Source organism: Oncorhynchus mykiss, chromosome 9 (assembly GCF_057628025.1).
Source record: "Oncorhynchus mykiss isolate SJ-2025 chromosome 9, ASM5762802v1, whole genome shotgun sequence".
In the NCBI taxonomy this organism is placed as follows: Eukaryota; Metazoa; Chordata; class Actinopteri; order Salmoniformes; family Salmonidae; genus Oncorhynchus; species Oncorhynchus mykiss.
The window spans coordinates 44,148,216-44,166,171 of NC_143030.1; the positions used below are offsets into that span (position 1 = coordinate 44,148,216).

The 17,956-nt window shown below is 42.8% G+C and overlaps 1 protein-coding gene across 4 annotated transcripts in view; it reads right to left on the reverse strand.

Annotated features, from left to right (window-relative positions):
• The window catches only part of baz2a (bromodomain adjacent to zinc finger domain, 2A), a 43,028-nt gene extending 25,414 nt beyond the window's left edge, over window positions 1-17,614 (reverse strand). For all 4 annotated transcript variants that reach the window (XR_016483270.1, XM_090184262.1, XM_090184263.1 and 1 more), the window contains exons 1-3: window positions 16,327-17,614; window positions 15,358-15,487; window positions 14,148-15,041 (exon numbers count right to left, since the gene is read on the reverse strand). Coding sequence is in view for 3 of the 4 variants with exons in the window: in XM_090184262.1 (XP_090040388.1) it covers window positions 14,148-15,041; window positions 15,358-15,487; window positions 16,327-16,329 (1,027 nt within the window). In the remaining variant the exon portion in view is untranslated. The remainder of the gene's footprint in view (window positions 1-14,147; window positions 15,042-15,357; window positions 15,488-16,326) is intronic.
• Window positions 17,615-17,956: the final 342 nt, after the last annotated feature.

A 17,956-nucleotide genomic window follows, 5' to 3' on the forward strand; every position in this document is an offset into this window, starting at 1 on the left:
ATAGCTTAACAAGAAATTTGTGGCAGTTGTAAAACGAGTTTTAATGACTCCAACCAAAGTTTATGTAAACTTCTGACTTCAACTGTAGATGTTTTTTTTTGCATTGGATATATTTACCATATTATACAGAGACAGAAACATAAACCCTTTACCTTATCATAAGTAGACATAATTGCAAATGATTATATCCTTCCGTACAGAAAAAAAACTGTTTAGTTACGAATTGAACTTTAATTAAATGAATTGACTCTTCACATGGGATGATTTCACTGAACAACACAAGGGAATATTGAATGATCTCCAATGATCCATCACATCTCCCAAAAACATTTAACATACATCTGTAAAATGATAGTCTGGAAACTAAAGCTTTGGTTGTGTTCCTCTCAGGGTTCCATGTCTTCTCCCTAGACCTCCTCTATGTCGGCGGCAGGTAGCCTAGTGGTTAGAGCATTGGGCCAGTAACTGAAAGGTTGCTAGATCGAATCCCTGAGCTGACAAGGTAAAAATATGTTGTTCTGCCCCTGAACAAGGCAGTTCCTTGTTGTCATTGTAAATAAGAATGAACTTGCCTAGTTAAATAAAGGTTAAACATGAGACATCAGGACATCAGACTCTAGGCCTCATCTTCACTGTCACTTTCCAACCTTGTTGAGGATGGCTTGTTGTCAGGCTCAAATTTGCTCAGATGGCCACCAATTCTTCAACCCTTGTATTGATCAGCCTGTTGCGTGTTCCCAAACAAGGACCATTTGCGCTCTGAGGCGTCTGATGTTGGTGGGATTTGGAGGATGATAGAGGCAACAGGGGAAAGAGCCTCAGATCCACAAAGTCCCTTCCACCGGGTGGTTTTTTTTGTTGAATTTTTACCCCTTTTTCTCCCCAATTTCGTAGTGTCCAATTATTGTAGTAGCTATTATCTTGTCTCATCGCTACAACTCCCGTACGGGCTCGGGAGAGACGAAGGTTGAAAGTCATGCGTCCTCCGATACACAACCCAACCTAGCCGCACTGCTTCTTAACGCAGCGCGCATCCAACCCGGAAGCCAGCCGCACCAATGTGTCGGAGGAAACACCGCGCAAACCTTGGTTAGCGCGCACTGCGCCCGGCCCGCCACAGGAGGTGCTGGTGTGCGATGAGACAAGGGCATCCCTACCGACCAAGCCCTCCCTAACCCGGACGACGCTAGGCCAATTGTGCGTCGCCCAACGGACCTCCCGGTAGCGGCCGGTTACGACAGAGCCTGGGCGCGAACCCAGGATCTCTGATGGCACAGCTGGCGCTGCAGTACAGCACCCTTAACCACTGCGCCACCCGGGAGGCCTCCACCGGGTGGTTGATGAGATATGTTGGCGCAACTGCCATATTGCATCTCCATCCCAAAGCCCTTGCCTGGAAGTGTACTTCGCCAGACTACCAAGAACCTTGCCCTCATCCAGGCCAAGGTGGCAAGACACGGTATTGATGACACTTGTTGATCTCTGCACCAGAAAGGATGCTCTTGCCAGCATACTTGGGGTCCAACATGTAAGCTGCGGCGTGTATGGGCTTCAGGCTTCAGGCAGAAGTCTTCACGCTTTTTGATGTATTTCAGAACTCCAGCATCCTCTGCTTGTAACAGTGAAGTGGGCAAAACAGTACAGATTTATTCTCTTACATCTGCAAGCAGAGTCTGAACATCAGACAGGATGGCATTGTCTCCCTCAATCCGTGCAATGGTTGCTGCTATAGGTTTCAGGAGATTCAAGCTGCTTACCACTCTCTCCCAAAATACATCATCCAGGAGGATGCGCTTGATGGGGCTGTCCATATCGGCAGACTGTGATATGGCAATTTCTTGGAGAGACTCCTTCCCCTCCAGGAGACTGTCAAACACGACGACAATAACACCCCAATGGGTGTTGCTGGGCAGCTTCATCAAGCGGATCCTCATGGATAATGTATTTTGGGAGAGAGTGGTAAGCAGCCTGAATCTCCTGAAACCTATAGCAGCAACCATTGCACGGATTGAGGGAGACAATGCCATCCTGTCTGATGTTCAGACTCTTCTTCTCACTTTGCTTGGTGAGGTAGATTTCTGCTATAACTTGATGGCCCTTCACATATCTAACCATTTCCTTGGCTCTCTTGTAGAGTGTATCCATTGTTTTCAGTGCCATGATGTCCTTGAAGAGCAGATTCAATGCATGAGCAGCACAGCCAATGGGTATGATGTGAGGGTAGGACTCCTCCACTTTAGACCAAGCAGCCTTCATGTTCGCAGCATTGTCTGTCACCAGTGCAAATACCTTCTGTGGTTCAAGGTCATTGATGACTGCCTTCAGCTCATCTGCAATGTAGAGACCGGTGTGTCTGTTGTCCCTTGTGTCTGTGCACTTGTAGAATATGGGCTGTATGCTGGACGAAGAACTTTCAAAAATCTCTTCCAATGCACATTGCCTGTGAGCATCAGAGGTGAACCAGTTGCATACACAGCTCGAGCAAGACATTCATCAGCATTTCTCTGACTATGTTCCTCCATTGAGCCAAAAAAAACTGATTCCAGGAGGACCATGAGCTGTTGCTATCGATAAGGTGTCTGATTCATAATTTTCACCTCAAATAGAAGTAGAGCGACTTTTGTCAGAGGTTGCTTGTTGTGAGAGCTGAGGCAACTAAATGCACTTGGCCTGATGATTCTGCATCTTTGTTACATTCTTCACATGATTTGACGCAATATTTGCAAATGTACACAGCTTTTCCTTCTACATTAGCTGCAGTGAAATTAGATAGTGCCCGTTGCATTTTCCTATAACTTTTCTTGATGAATTTAAGCAAAATTCTCAACATTCACCGGCTTAAGTTCCCATCGAACATTTCAGGAAAAGTACCATAAAGTTTCCGACAATCTGCAACCCTAGCTAAGACAACAACCTCTCCCTCAATGTGAGCAAGACAAAAGAGCTGATCGTGGACTACAGGAAAAGGTGGGCTGAACAGGCCCCGTGCTTCCCATCTATGTTTCTTCCTAGGTTCCTGCCTTTCTAGGGAGTTTTTCCTATCAACCATGCTTCTGCATCTACATTGCTTTCTGTTTGGAGTTTTGGGCTGGGTTTCTGTATAGCGCTTTGTGACATGCGCTGATGTCAAAAGAGCTTCATAAATACATTTGATTGATTGATTGATTAACATCTACGGGGCTAAAGTGGAGCAGGTTGAGAGCTTAAAGTTCCTTGGTGTCCAAATCACCAATGAACTGTCATGGTGCAAAAACACCAAGACAGTTGTGAAGAAGGCACGACAACACCTTTTCCCCCTCAGGAGACTGAAAAGATTTGTCATGGGTCCCCAGATCCTCAAACATTTTGACAGCTGCACCATAGAGAGCATCCTAACTGTTTGTGTCACCTCCTGGTATGGCACCTGCTCGGCATCTGACCGTAAGGCTCTACAGAGAGTAATGCGTACGGCCCAGTACATGGGGCCAAGCTTCCTGACATCCATCCGGTGTCACAGGAAGGCCCACATTTTTTTCGAAGACTCCATTCACTCAAGCCAGACTATTCGTTCTACTACAGTATACAGTATTCTACTACAGTATACAGTATATACTATTCGTTCTACTGCGGTACCGCAGCGCCAAGTCTAGGACCAAAAGGCTCCTTAACAGCTTCTACCCCCAAGCCATAAGACAGCTGAACAATTAATCAAAATGGCAACAAGGACTATTTCAATTGAACCCTCCCCCCTTGTTTTTACACTGCTGCTACTCGCTGTTTATTATGTATATATAGTCACTTAACAAATTACCGACTAACCTGCACCACTGCACATTGCCTCGGTATCAGTACCCCCTGTATATAACCTCGGTATTGTTATGTCATTTTCCTTGCAGACCCTTTACTCAGTACTTTGTTGAAGAACCTTGGACAGCAATTGCAGCCTCGAGTCGTCATTGGTATGACGCTACATGCATGGCACACCTGTATTTGGGGAGTTTCTCCCATTCTTCTCTGCAGATCCTCTCAAGTTCTGTCAAGTTGGATTGGGAGCGTCGCTACACAGCTATTTTCAGCTCTCTCCAGAGTTAGGGCTCTGGCTAGGCCACTCAAGGACATTCAGAGACTTGTCCCGAAGCCACTCCTTCGCTGTCTTCGCTGTATGCGTCGGGTCATTGTCCTGTTGGAAGGTGAACCTTCGCCCCAAATCAAATCAAACTTTATTTGCCACACGCGCCGAATACAACAAGTGTAGACTTTATCGTGAAATGCTTACTCCAAGCCCTTAACCAAAAATGTAGTTCAAGAAGAAGAAAATACGTACCAAGTAGGCTAAATTAAAGTAATAATAAAAAGTAACACAATAAGAATAACGAGGCTATACTTTTTATTTTATTTAACTATGCAAGTCAGTTAAAGAACTATTTCTTATTTACAATGACGGCCTAGGAACAGTGGGTTAACCTGCCTTGTTCAGGAGCAGAACGACAGATTTTCACCTAACCTTACCTAACCATACGGTTACTGGCCCAACGCTCTAACCACTAGGCTACCTGTCACCCCTATGTACCAGGGGCACCGGTACCGAGTCAGTGTGCAGGGATACAGGCTAGTTGAGGTAATCTGTACATGTAGGTTGGGGCGAAGTGACTATGCATAGGTAACAAACAGCGAGTAGCAGCAGTGTACGGGGGGGGTCAATGTAAATTGTCCGGTGGCGATTTTTATGAATTGTTCAGCAGTCAAATGGCTTGGGGGTAGAAGCTGTTGAGGAGCCTTTTGGTCCTAGACTTGGCGCTCTGGTTCCACTTGCCGTGCGGTAGCAGAGAAAACAGTCTATAACTTGGGTGACTGGAGTCTCTAAAAATTTGATTTTATTATCCTCTGACACCGCCTAATATATAGGTCCTGGATGGTAGGAAGCTTGGCCCCAGTGATGTACTGGGCCATTCGCACTACCCTCTGTAGCGCCTTACGGTCAGATGCCGAGCAGTTGCCATACTGAGGTCCTGAGCGCTCTGGAGCAGGTTTTTATCAAAGATCTCTGTACTTTTCTACATTCATCTTTCCCTCGATCCTGACTAGTCTCCCAGTCCATGCTACTGAAAAACATCCCTACGGCATGATGCTGCCACCACCATGCTTCACCGTAGGGATGGTGCCAGGTTTCCTCCAGACGTGACACGTGGCATTCAGGCCAAAGAGTTCAATATCTTGGTTTCATTCGACCAGAGAATCTGGTTTCTAATTTTGCAAATTGCAAGTGGGCTTGCATGTGCTTTTTACAGAGGAGTGGCTTCCATTTGGCCACTACCATAAAGGCCTGATTGGAGTGATGCAGAGATGGTTGTCCTTCTCCAAGGTTTCCCGTCTCCACAGAGGAACTGTGGACCTCCCTGACCAAGGCCGTTATCCCCCGATTGCTCAGTTTGGCCGGGGAGACAGCTCTAGGAAGAATCTTGGTGGATCCAAACTACGTCCATTTAAAAGAATGCCCAAAGTAAACTGCCTGTTATTCGGGAGCAGAAGCTAGAATATGCATATAATTAGTAGATTTGGATAGAAAACACTCTAAAGTTTCCAAAACTGTTAAAATAATGTCCTGAGTATAACAGAACTCATATGGCAGGCGAAAACATGAGAAAAATCCAACCAGGAAGTGGGAAATCTGAGGTTTGTAGTTTTTCAAGAGATTGCCTATCCAATATTCATTGCACTTCCTAAGGCTTCCACTAGATGTCAACAGTCTTTAGAAAGTTGCTTCAGGCTTCTATTGTGAAAGGGGGGAGAATAAGAGCTGTTTCAACAATTGGTCAGGTTGAAAGCCTTTAGTTTAGTTTAGTCTCGCACGCGGCCGTGAGCACGAGCTCCGTTCCCTTTCCAATGACAAAGGAATTGTCCAGTTGGAATATTATTTAAGAATTATGATAAAAAGATCCTAAAGATTGATTATATACATCGTTTGACATGTTTCTACGAACTGTAATGGAACTTTGACTTTTCGTCTGGACTTAAGTGCCCGCGGTTTGTGCATTTGGATTAGTGAACTAAACGCGCGAACAAATGGAGGTATTTGGACATAAATTATGGACTTTATTGAACAAAACTAACATTTATTGTGGAACTGGGTATCCTGGGAGTGCATTCCGATGAAGATCATCAAAGTGAATATTTATAACGCTATTTCTGACTTTTGTTGACTCCACAACATGGCGGGTATCTGTATGGCTTGTTTTGGTGGTTGAGCGCTGTTCTCAGATTATCGCATGGTGTGCTTTCAGCATTAAGCTTTTTTGAAATCTGACACAACGGTTGCATTAAGGATTAGTTTATCTCTAAGGAAAAAATAAACTGTTTCCAAAGTGTTCATAGATACAGTCAGGAAGAACTATTGGATATCAGAGCGACGTCAACTTACCAGCACTACGACCAGGAATACGACTTTCCCGAAGCGGATCTTTTGTCTGAACCACCCAGGGCATTTGAACGGATTCCAGAGGCTGACCCAAAACAATGTCGCCGCAGAAGAGGAAGACTGAGCGGTCTTCTGGTCAGACTTCGGCGGCCCACACACCCCCCACCGCTTCCGAGTATATTACTCGCTAATGTCCATTCTCTAGATTACAAGGTAATTAGGACAGGGGTTGCTTTCCAGAGCAACATCAGCGATTGTAACATACTGATTCACAGAAACATGGCTCTCCCGGGATATGCTTTTGGAGTTGATACAGTCACCGTGTCACGCCAACAGAAATAAACATGTCTCTGGGAAGAAGAAGGGCGGGGGTGTATGTTTTAATGATTAACAACTCAGGGTGCAATTCTAATAGCATACAGGAACTCAAGTCCCTTGGTTCACCTGACCTAGAATTCCTCACAATGAAATGCCGACCGCATTATCTCCCAAGAGAATTCTTGTTGGTTATTGTCATAGCCGTGTATATCCTCCCTCAAGCCGATACCACGACAGCCCTTAGGGAACTTCACATCTCCACTTCGCTGATCCTCAACACTGGGGCCCCACAAGGGTGCGTGCTCAGCCCCCTCCTGTACTCCCTGTCGACCCATGACTGCGTGGCCATGCACACCTCCAACTCAATCATCAAGTTTGCAGACGTCACAACAGTAGTGGGCTTGATTACAAACAATGACCAGACAGCCATATAGGGAGGAGGTGAGGGCCCTCGGAGAGTGGTGTCACAAAAACAACCTCTCACTCAACATCAACAAAACAAAGGAGATGATTGTGGACTTCAGGAAACAGCAGAGGGAGCACCCCCCTATCCACATCGATGGGACAGTAGTGGAGAGGGCAGTAAGTTAAGTTCTTCGGCGTACACATCACGGACAAACTGAATTGGTCCACCCACACAGACAGCGTCGTGAAGAAGGCGCAGCAGCGCCTCATCAACCTCAGGAGGCTGAAGAAATTTGGCTTGTCACCAAAAGCACTCAACTTCTACAACCGTAAGGCTCTCCAGAGGGTAGTGAGGTCTGCACAACGCATCACCGGGGGCAAACTACCTGCCCTCCAGGACACCTACACCACCCGATGTCACAGGAAGGCCATAAAGATCATCAAGGACAACAATCACCCGAACCACTGCCTGTTCACCCCGCTATCATCCAGAAGTTGAGGGCAGTACAGGTGCTTCAAAGCAGGGACCGAGAGACTGAAAAACAGCTTCTATCTCAAGGCCATCAGACTGTTAAACAGCCACCACTAACATTGAGTGGCTGCTGCCAACACACTGACTCAACTCCAGCCACTTTAATAATGGGAATTGATGGAAAATATATCACTAGCCACTTTAAACAATGCTACTTAATATCATGTTTACATACCCTACATTACTCATCTCATATGTATACACTGTACTAGATACCATCTACTGCATCTTGCCTATGCCGTTCTGTACCATCACTCATTCAGATATCTTTATGTACATATTAATTATCCCTTTACCCTTCACAATCGTGTATACGATTGTAGTTGTGGAATTGTTAGGTTAGATTACTCGTTGTTTATTACTACATTGTCGGAACTAGAAGCACAAGCATTTCGCTACACTCACATTAACATCTGCTAACCATGTGTATGTGACAAATAAATTTGATTTGATTTTGAGGGTGGTGCGGTCTGCACAACGCATCACCGGGGTCAAACTACCTGCATTCCAGTACACCTAAGCCACCGATGTCACAGGAAGGCCAAAAAGATCATCAAGGACAACAACCACCCGAGCCACTACCTGTTCCCCCCACTACCATCCAGAAGGCGAGGTCAGTACAGGTGCATCAAAGCTGTGACCGAGAGAAAGAAAAAAAGCTTATATGTCAAGGCCATCAGGCTGTTAAACATCCATCACTAACACAGAGGCTGCTGCCCACAAACTTGAGTTCCTTGGCCACTTTAATGGATCACTAGTCACTTTAATAATGTTTATACTGTATTTTATACCATCTATTGAGTCTTGCCTATGCCGCTCTGTCATTGCTCATCCATACATTTATACTTTCTTATTCCAGTCCTTTACCTAGATGTGTGTATTAGGTAGTTGTTGTGTAATTGTTAGATTACTTGTTAGATATTGCTGCACTGTCGGAACTAGAAGCACAAACATTTCGCTACACTCGCAACAACATCTACTAACCATGTGTATGTGACCAATAAAATTTGATTTGATTTTGTGTGCCTTTCCAAATCATGCCCAATCAATTGAATTTACCACAGGTGGACTCCAATCAAGTTGTAGAAACATATCAAGGATGATCAATGGAAACAGGATGCACCCGAGTTCAATTTTGAGCAAACGGTCTAAATACTAATGTAAATAAGGTATTTCTGTAAACAACAATTACTTGTTTTCGCTTTGTCATTAAGGGGTAGTGTGTGTAGATTGATGGGGGTATTTTATCCATTTCAGAATAAGTAACTAAAGTTACTTTGAAAAAGTATTTCACTAAAATCCAAACTGCTGTGAAAAAAAAGTCCATATTTAAATCTAAAATGTCACAAAAATTGCAAGAACAAATCACTATGGGGGTCATATGTTAAGAATAGAGGTTGACAGATTAATCGGAATGGCCGATTAATTAGGGCCGATTTCAAGTTCTCATAACAATCGGTAATCGGCATTTTTGGACACCGATCATGGCCGATTACATTGCACTCCACGAGGAGACTGCATGGCAGGCTGACTACCTGTTATGCGAGTGCAGCAAGGAGCCAAGGTAAGGTGCTAGCTAGCATTAAACATATCTTATAAAAAACAATCCATCTTAACATAATCACTAGTTAACTACACATGGTTGATGATATTACTAGTTTACCTAGCATGTCCTGCGTTGCATATAATCGATGCAGTGCCTTTAATTTATCATTGAATCATATCCGACTTCGCCAAACGGGTGATTTAACAAGCGAATTCGCGAAAAAAGCACTGTTGTTGCACCAATGTGTACCTAACCCTAAACATCAACTCCTTTCTTAAAATCAATACACAAGTATATGTTTTTAAACCTGCATGTTTAGTTATTATTGCCTGCTAACATGAATTTATTTTAACTAGGGAAATTGTCACTTCCCTTGCGTTCTGTGCAACAGGGTCAGGGTATATGCAGCAGTTTGGGCCATCTGGCTCGTTGCGAACTGTGTGAAGACTATTTCTATCCTAACAAGACAACCAACTTCACCAAACAGGGGATGATTTAACAAAAGGTCATTTGCGAAAAAAGCACAATCGATGCACGAATGTACCTAACCATAAACATCAATGCCTTTCTTAAAATCAATACACAGAAGTATATTTTTTTAAACCTGCATATTTAGTTAATATGGTCAAATACGGAAACTACCATCTCGAAAACAAAACGTTTATTCTTTCAGTGAAATACGGAACCGTTCCGTATTTTATCTAACGGGTGGCATCCATAAGTCTAAATATTCCTGTTACATTGTACAACCTTCAATGTTATGTCATAATTATGTACAATTCGGGCAAATTAGTTCGCAACGAGCCAGGCGGCCCAAACTGTTGCATATACCCTGACTCTACGTGCAATGAACGCAAGAGAAGTGACACAATTTCCCTAGTTTAATATTGCCTGCTAACCTGGATTTCTTTTAATGACATAAGGCTCTTATTTCTGTGTGTTATTATGTTAGAATTAAGTCTATGATTTGATATTTGATAGAGCAGTCTTGACTGAGCGATGGTAGGCACCAGCAGGCTCGTAAGCATTCATTCAAACAGCACTTTCCTGCATTTGCCAGCAGCTCTTCGCAATTCTTCAAGAATTGCGCTGTTTATGACTTTAAGCCTATCAACTCCCGAGATTAGGCTGGTGTAACCGATGTGAAATGGCTAGCTAGTTAGCGGGACGCGCGCTAATAGCGTTTCAAACATCACTCGCTCTGAGACTTGGTGTGGTTGTTCCCCTTGCTCTGCATGGGTAACGATGCGTCGAGGGTGGCTGTTGTCGATGTGTTCCTGGTTCAAGCCCAGGTAGGAGCGAGGAGAGGGACGGAAGCTATACTGTTACACTGGCAATACTAAAGTGCCTATAAGAACATCCAATAGTCAAAGGTATATGAAATACAAATGGTATAGAGAGAAATAGTCCTATAATAACTACAACCTAAAACTTCTTACCTGGGAATATTGAAGACTCATGTTAAAAGGAACCACCAGCTTTCATATGTTCTCATGTTCTGAGCAAGGAACTTAAACGTTAGCTTTTTACATGGCACATATTGCAATTTTACGCTGTGTTTTTGCATTATTTAAACCAAATTGAACATGTTTCATTATTTATTTGAGGCTTAAAAAATTTTATTGATGTATTATATGAAGTTAAAATTAAAGTGTTCATTCAGTATTGATGTAATTGTCATTATTACAAATAAAAACATTTTTAAAAAATTGAAAAAGTCAAGGGGTCTGAATACTTTACGAATGCACTGTATATGTAAACCAACTATGCCTAGTAGGCTAGGTCCAAGGCTTGACTCTGTCAATCACCACATTCTTATCGGCAGACTAAACAGCCTTGGTTTCTCAAATGACTGCCTCGCCTGGTTCACCAACTACTTCTCAGATAGAGTTCAGTGTGTCAAATCGGAGGGCCTGTTGTCCGGATCTCTGGTAGTCTCTATGGGGGTGCCACAGGGTTCAATTCTGGGGCCGACTCTTTTGTCTGTATACATCAATGATGTCACTCTTGCTGCTGGCGATTCTCTGATCCACCTCCACGCAGACGATACCATTCTGTATACTTCTGGCCCTTCTTTGGACACTTAACCAAACTCCAGACAAGCTTCAACGCCATACAATTCTCCTTCCGTGGCCTCCAACTGCTCTTAAATTCAAGTAAAACTAAATGCATGCTCTTCAACAGATCGCTACAAGCACCTACCCGCCCGTCCAGCATCATTACTCTGGACGGTTCTGACTTAGAATATCTGGAAAACTTCCAGACTCACAGTAAGCATCTCCAATGCAAAATTAAATCTAGAATCGGCTTCCTATTTTGCAACAAAGCATCCTTTACTCATGCTGCCAAACATACTAGAGGTCGACCAATTATGATTTTTCAACACCGATACAGATTTTTGTTGGCCCAAAAAAAGCCGATACTGATTAGTCGGACGATTTTTATTTATATATTTGTAATGACAATTACAACAATACTGAATGACCATTTTAATTTTAACTTAATATAATACATCAATAAAATCTATTTAGTCTCAAATAAATAATAAAACATGTTCAATTTGGTTTAAATAATGCAAAAACACAGTGTAAAAGAGCAGAAGTGCAATATGTGCCATGTAAAAAAGCTAACGTTTAAGTTCCTTGCTCGGAACATGAGAACATATGAAAGATGGTGGTTCCTTTTAACACAGAGTCCTCAATATTGCCAGTTTTAGGTTGTAGTTATTATAGGACTATTTATCTCTTTACCATTTGTATTTCATATACCTTTGACTATTGAATGTTCTTATAGGCACTATAGTATTGCCAGCCTAGTCTCGGGAGTTGATAGGCAAACGCAGGAAAGTGCTGTTTGAATGAATGCTTACGAGCCTGCTGCTGCCTACCACCGCTCAGTCAGACTGCTCTATCAAATATCAAATCATAGACTTAATAATATAATAAACAAACAGAAATACAAGCCACTGGTCATTAACATGGTCAGATCCGGAAACTATCATTTCGAAAACAAAATGTTTTGTTCTTTCAGTGAATTACGGAACCGTTCCGTATTTTATCCAACGGGGGTGGCAACCCTAAGTCTAAATATTGCTGTTACATTGCACAATCTTCCATGTTATGTCATAATTATGTAAAATTCTGGCAAATTAATTAAGGTCTTTGTTAGGAAGAAATGGCCTTTACATAGTTCGCAACGAGCCAGGCGGCCCAAACTGCTGCATATACCCGGACTATGCACGCAAGAGAAGTGACAATTTCCTTAGTTAATATTGCCTGCTAACATGAATTTCTTGCAGGTTAAAAAATATATACTTGTGTATTGATTTTAAGAAATGAATTGATGTTTATGGTTAGGTACATTGGTGCTACGACTGTGATTTTTTTCACGAATGCACTTTTGTTAAATCAGCACCCGTTTGGCGAAGTAGGCTGTGTAGGCATCCAAAAATGCCAATTACTGATTGTTATGAAAACTTGAAATCGACCCCAATTAATCGGCCATGCCGATTAATCGGTCAACCTCTAAAACATATCTTTGTAAAACTGACTATCCTCCTGACTATCATCCGATCCGTGACTTTGGCGATGTAATTTACAAAATAGCCTCCAATACTCTACTCAGCAAATTGGAGGCAGTCTATCACAGTGCCATCCGTTTTGTCACCAAAGCCCCATATACTACCCACCACTGCAACCTGTATGTTCGTTGGCTGGCCCTCGCTTCATATTCATCGCCAAACCCACTGGCTCCAGGTCATCTAAGTCTTTGCTAGGTAAAGCCCCACCTTATCTAAGCTCACTGGTCACCATAGGAGTATCCTCCCGTAGCACGCGCTCCAGCAGGTATATTTCACTGGTCACCGCCCAAAGCCAATTCCTCCTTTGGTCGCCTTCCTTCCAGTTCTCTGCTGCCAATGACTGGAACGTTTTGCAAAAATCACTGAAGCTGGAGACTCATATCTCCCTCACTAACTTTAAGCACCAGCTGTCAGAGCAGCTCACATATCACTGCACCTGTACATAGCTCATCTGTAAATAGCCCATCCAACTACCTCATCCCAACTGTTATTTTTTTGCTCCTTTGCACCCCAGTATCTCTACTTGCACATTAATCTACTGCACATCTATCACTCCAGTGTTAGTTGCTAAATTGTAATTATATTGCCACCATGGAAAATATATTGCCTTACCTCCCTTATCTTACCTAATTTGCATATAGACATATAGACTTTCTATTGTGTCATTGACTGGATGTTTGTATATTCAATGTGTAACTCTGTTGTTGTTTGTGTCGCACATCTTTGCTTTATCTTGGCCAGGTCGCAGTTGTAAACGAGAACTTGTTCTCAACTAGCCTACCTGGTTAAATAAAGGTGAAATAAAAACTGTTTAATGCTGTGTAGGCTAGGTCTACTGTGCAGCCTGTTTGTTAATTTTTTTTTTGCATTTATTTAAGAGGATCAAAATGGAAATAAGTTTAACTTTGTGATTGCTTCCGAGATATTTAGATGCATTATTAATTTTTGTGTATGGTTTCCTAGAGCGGTTCAACTTACCCCACTCTCCTCTTAATGAAAACTTGCTTAGTTAACTTATGAAGTGGAAAAAGTAGACGCTTTGAGAAAACACTGGAATATATGTTTTCATATCAGCAAAGGTTTTCAGTTCTGTCATGGAAACAGTGTTTTAATTAAATCTGCTTAGCAAATTAAATTACTGACAGCTGAGACACTGATTAGGCCTAATTGAATTAATTGAGTCATCGTTTGGAAAGAAAAATCGCTTTGAAATAGGTATTTCGAACTCCAGTGATCTATGGTGCCGTTTCCACAGACACTGGCTCTAGTGACCATATGAAAATGAAACAGATACTTACTTCCGTAGTGCCATAAAAAAAAGGGACTAGGTTACTCTGAAAACTTGCCACCTGTGTAAATATTTAAATCTTACCTTGCATGACAGCAGGCATCCCCACAGTACCTCCATGGGGACTCCTCTCCCTGGTCTGGCTCTGGGGCGATCCACTATCCGCCATTGTCGAGGGTGACATCATTGGGACAGAGGACACCCCCAGGGGGAGAGGGCTGCCAGTGCCTCCCCGGCCAATGTGGTGGTGCTGTGGGCTGCCCCGTGGAGGGGTGAAATTTTGGGAGGTAGGGGGCATCATCTGAGCCTGGGACTGAGATTGGGATGGGGGCTGGGGTTGTGGAGCGGGAAGAGGTGGGTGCTGGGGCTGGTAGTAGGGAATCCCATTGGGTACCATGCTGTAGTGCTGAGGTTGCTGCTGGTGTTGCTGCTGGTGGTGTGGGTGGTGGTGCGGGTGAAGGTGCTGCTGTGTCTGTTGGTGAGGGGATGACTGTGGAGGCTGCTGCTGGTGATGCTGTGAGGGTGCAATCCCAGGGTGCACCTGGCTCTGGTAGGACCCGTACACACCTTGTGAGTTATACCCCATTGCCATGGCTGTGCTGCTCTGCTGTTGCCCCGGGTTACCCCTGTTCCAGTACTGGCCCCCTGTAAGAGTCACGTTTGGTGGGGCAGCCACGGGTGGCTGACGGGACCCAGGCATGCCCCCGTTCAGTTGGTACTGTCCATGACCCTGGAAGTGGTGCTGGCTCTGTTGCTGCATCCCCCCAGGTGGAGGCTGCTTCTGGTGCATACCATGCCCAGGAGACGAGCCCATGGCTGGGCTGTACTGTGGCTGTCCTCCCCACATGTAGTCGTAGCCCATGCTACTCTGGTGGTGGTTGCTCATGTGGGGGTATGACGCTGTTGGAAGTTGGGAGCCAGGCACACTAGGCCCAATTACAGTAGTGACGCCATTCACATTCATTTCGCCATTCATATCTGCAAAGGTGGTCAGGGGTGAATCAGATTATTAATTGTTCAGTGTGTTCAAATCACACAGCATCCACAGGTCATGCATCCTGTAATCATAAAATGTCCAGTGAATTTAAGGTGAGGTTACATCAATTTGTTGTGGTATGATCAAGATATTGATTGCTTTTGCACTGAACACCTGGTCTAGAGTTACATACAATATTTTGCTCATTATAAGGGTCACGAGACTAGGGCAGAGAGAGATGAAATATAAATCAGTTATTGATATAGAAATAGTGAGGCAGAAAGTAACCACAGCAAATGTGGTTAGAGGGGTACTCACTCTTCCCCTGTGGAGGGAAACTCATGGAGGACCTGTTAGAATAGAGAGAATCCCCTGAGGAGAGTTTCAGTCCTGAGTTAGCAGACACGGAGGAGTGGCTGCCATAGTTGAAATGGTTGTTTGACTCCATCTGAGAAAGACAAGTAGCACAGACCACAAGTCATAAAGAGAAACAAAGAAACCAGAAAAAAATATTTTACCTGCATATCAAAAAAATGTATTTTTAAATCACACAGATTCCATGCAGCTGTCTCATAAACAGGCTATTCTTGCAAGCAGAATACACACGCAATGGATGGTTTTCATAAATAAAATGTGTGTAGTATAAAATAAATAGAAAATTGTATGTTATTTTAAAAACAAAGTAGCTAGCTAGATCCATACACTAATATTACTTGGTTAGAACTGCAGGCGTTGGCAAGCCTGAGATGGACTACTATGGATGACACGGTGTGGAATTAATTATCAAACATTGCCCTACCATAGCTCCCTAAAAATGTCGCAGTTAGAGCAGCGAAGGGGATGCCCTGGCCAACAAAATAATGGACAATGAACGCCACGGATTGATCCACCGTAGCTAAAGCACAACGGACCCGTTTTGATAACGGGAAAACAATATTTTGGTTTGAGAAATATGTTTTCAAGATAACCACAAGTTGATAAAAAGGTATGTCGTAGATTACAAGTACATATTGTATGAAACGTCAAACCATTCGTAAACCCAAATGTTTAACTGCGTTTTTCAACATCCATCCCACGATAAACAGTAACATTAGCACGAAGAGCTAACTAACACTAGTAGCTAGCTGAAAACATTGGCGTTCTATACTACCGTAGCTCACTGCAACCGACATGCTTGGGCCATATCACAAATATGTGGGTAATGCAATAACAAACAGCAGTTAGTAATGTATTAGTTACTTTCGAATGACATAAAAATGTAATTCGATTGTACATCATTCTGCTTACCATCTCACACTGGCTAGGCTAACTGCCACACGTGACCATGCGCTCGCGGATATCACCCCCTTGGATGGACCATGAATTTCTCTCATCCACAGATCAACTAGCTACCTAGATTATCTGTGTAGCTAGCTAAGTGTTCGTCGACGTAAATCAAAATGTAGCCCTCTGATTAAAAAAATAATAATAATTGGTTTCTCACTATGGCTATGTTTAATTTAAAAAAACTATTGTTGTACATTTATTTCATGATAACATTAGCTACTTTGACGTGTCCAGTTGAAGTTGATTCATGTAAATGTTCGCTTGTTAGCTAAGCTAGGTCAATATAGCTAAACCATCTAGCTACAGTGGCTAACGTTATCCAGTTGCTTATCAAAACGGTCAACAACGAAAACAAAAAAGGGCTTAACAGGGCTTGTAATGTTAGTGAAATTCAATAACAAAATTGCTCGAGCAGTTGCATTAAGCACGTTTCGTTTTGGTATTGTCGATATATTGACTAGCTAACGTTTGTTCATGTGTGTACAACAGTATCTACATATTTTCAAATTAACTTTAATTCAAAACTCGCTAGTAGATAAGTGGCTAAAGCTCATTAAATAACGTAATTTCCAACCAGCGAGATAGGCCTATCTGGTTAGCAACACCGGGCGCAGTTAACATCTGATTTCATGTCCTTCTCTCCAACAAAAACAATCCTCCAAGGATGCCGTGAGGTGAGATATAGCTAGCTAGTTACATTCAATGCAATCGGGTTTACATTCTAGAATTTGCTGGTTGTTTCAACAATCGACACCCTATAAGATACCGCTAAATTCAAGGTTATTTACAATAAATCAGCAACTGAAGTTACACCGTAGTGTAAAACTAGTTAGCTATTAACAGTCACAGCGGGTAGCTAGCTACATTAGCTAATAAAACTTATGGAGAATCGAAACATAGTAGGTCGTCTTGGAGTCTCATTCTTGTTTGCGTTACTGAACATTTTGGATGCTCTTTTGTTAGCAAGGTAATAAGCTCATTGTTTTTGCTGTAACGTTAACGTTAGTTGCCTTAGAAATTGTGAGACAGCATTATCCTCACAAACAAAAGTTTTCGCCATAAAATGACATTAAAACTGCCTAACCTTGTAATCCTTGGATTTCAAAGGCACCGGTGCCTTTGATCCTCCGATTGAACAAATATGGTTCGAGACGGTACAGGCGATGTAAATAATAAACAGGTTTTCGCTAACCTTTGGGTTTCAAATTAGCAAACATGGCTGGTGTTTGAGCGCAGCCATGATTACAGAAGAGAAAGAAATCGAGCCGCAAGAGGAAGTGAATGGAGGGTACACAGCCTGGTGAGCTCTGGGTCCTACCGCCGAACTATCATACAATTACACTTGTCATCTGATGTACTTAGGCTACACACAAAAATGAAGGTATGGATCAATACAATGTAATTAAAAGTACGTATGAATTTGAGTATAAACACATGAGTATGGGAAACCGAGTTAGATAAGTATATTTGGTATAATACTAGACACAGAGTATATACATAACCTACTGGTACTGAAAATAGTTATCACAGTGTTATTTCAGATTACAAATGTATTTGGCCTATCGTCTCACACAATTCACTGTCATCAGGG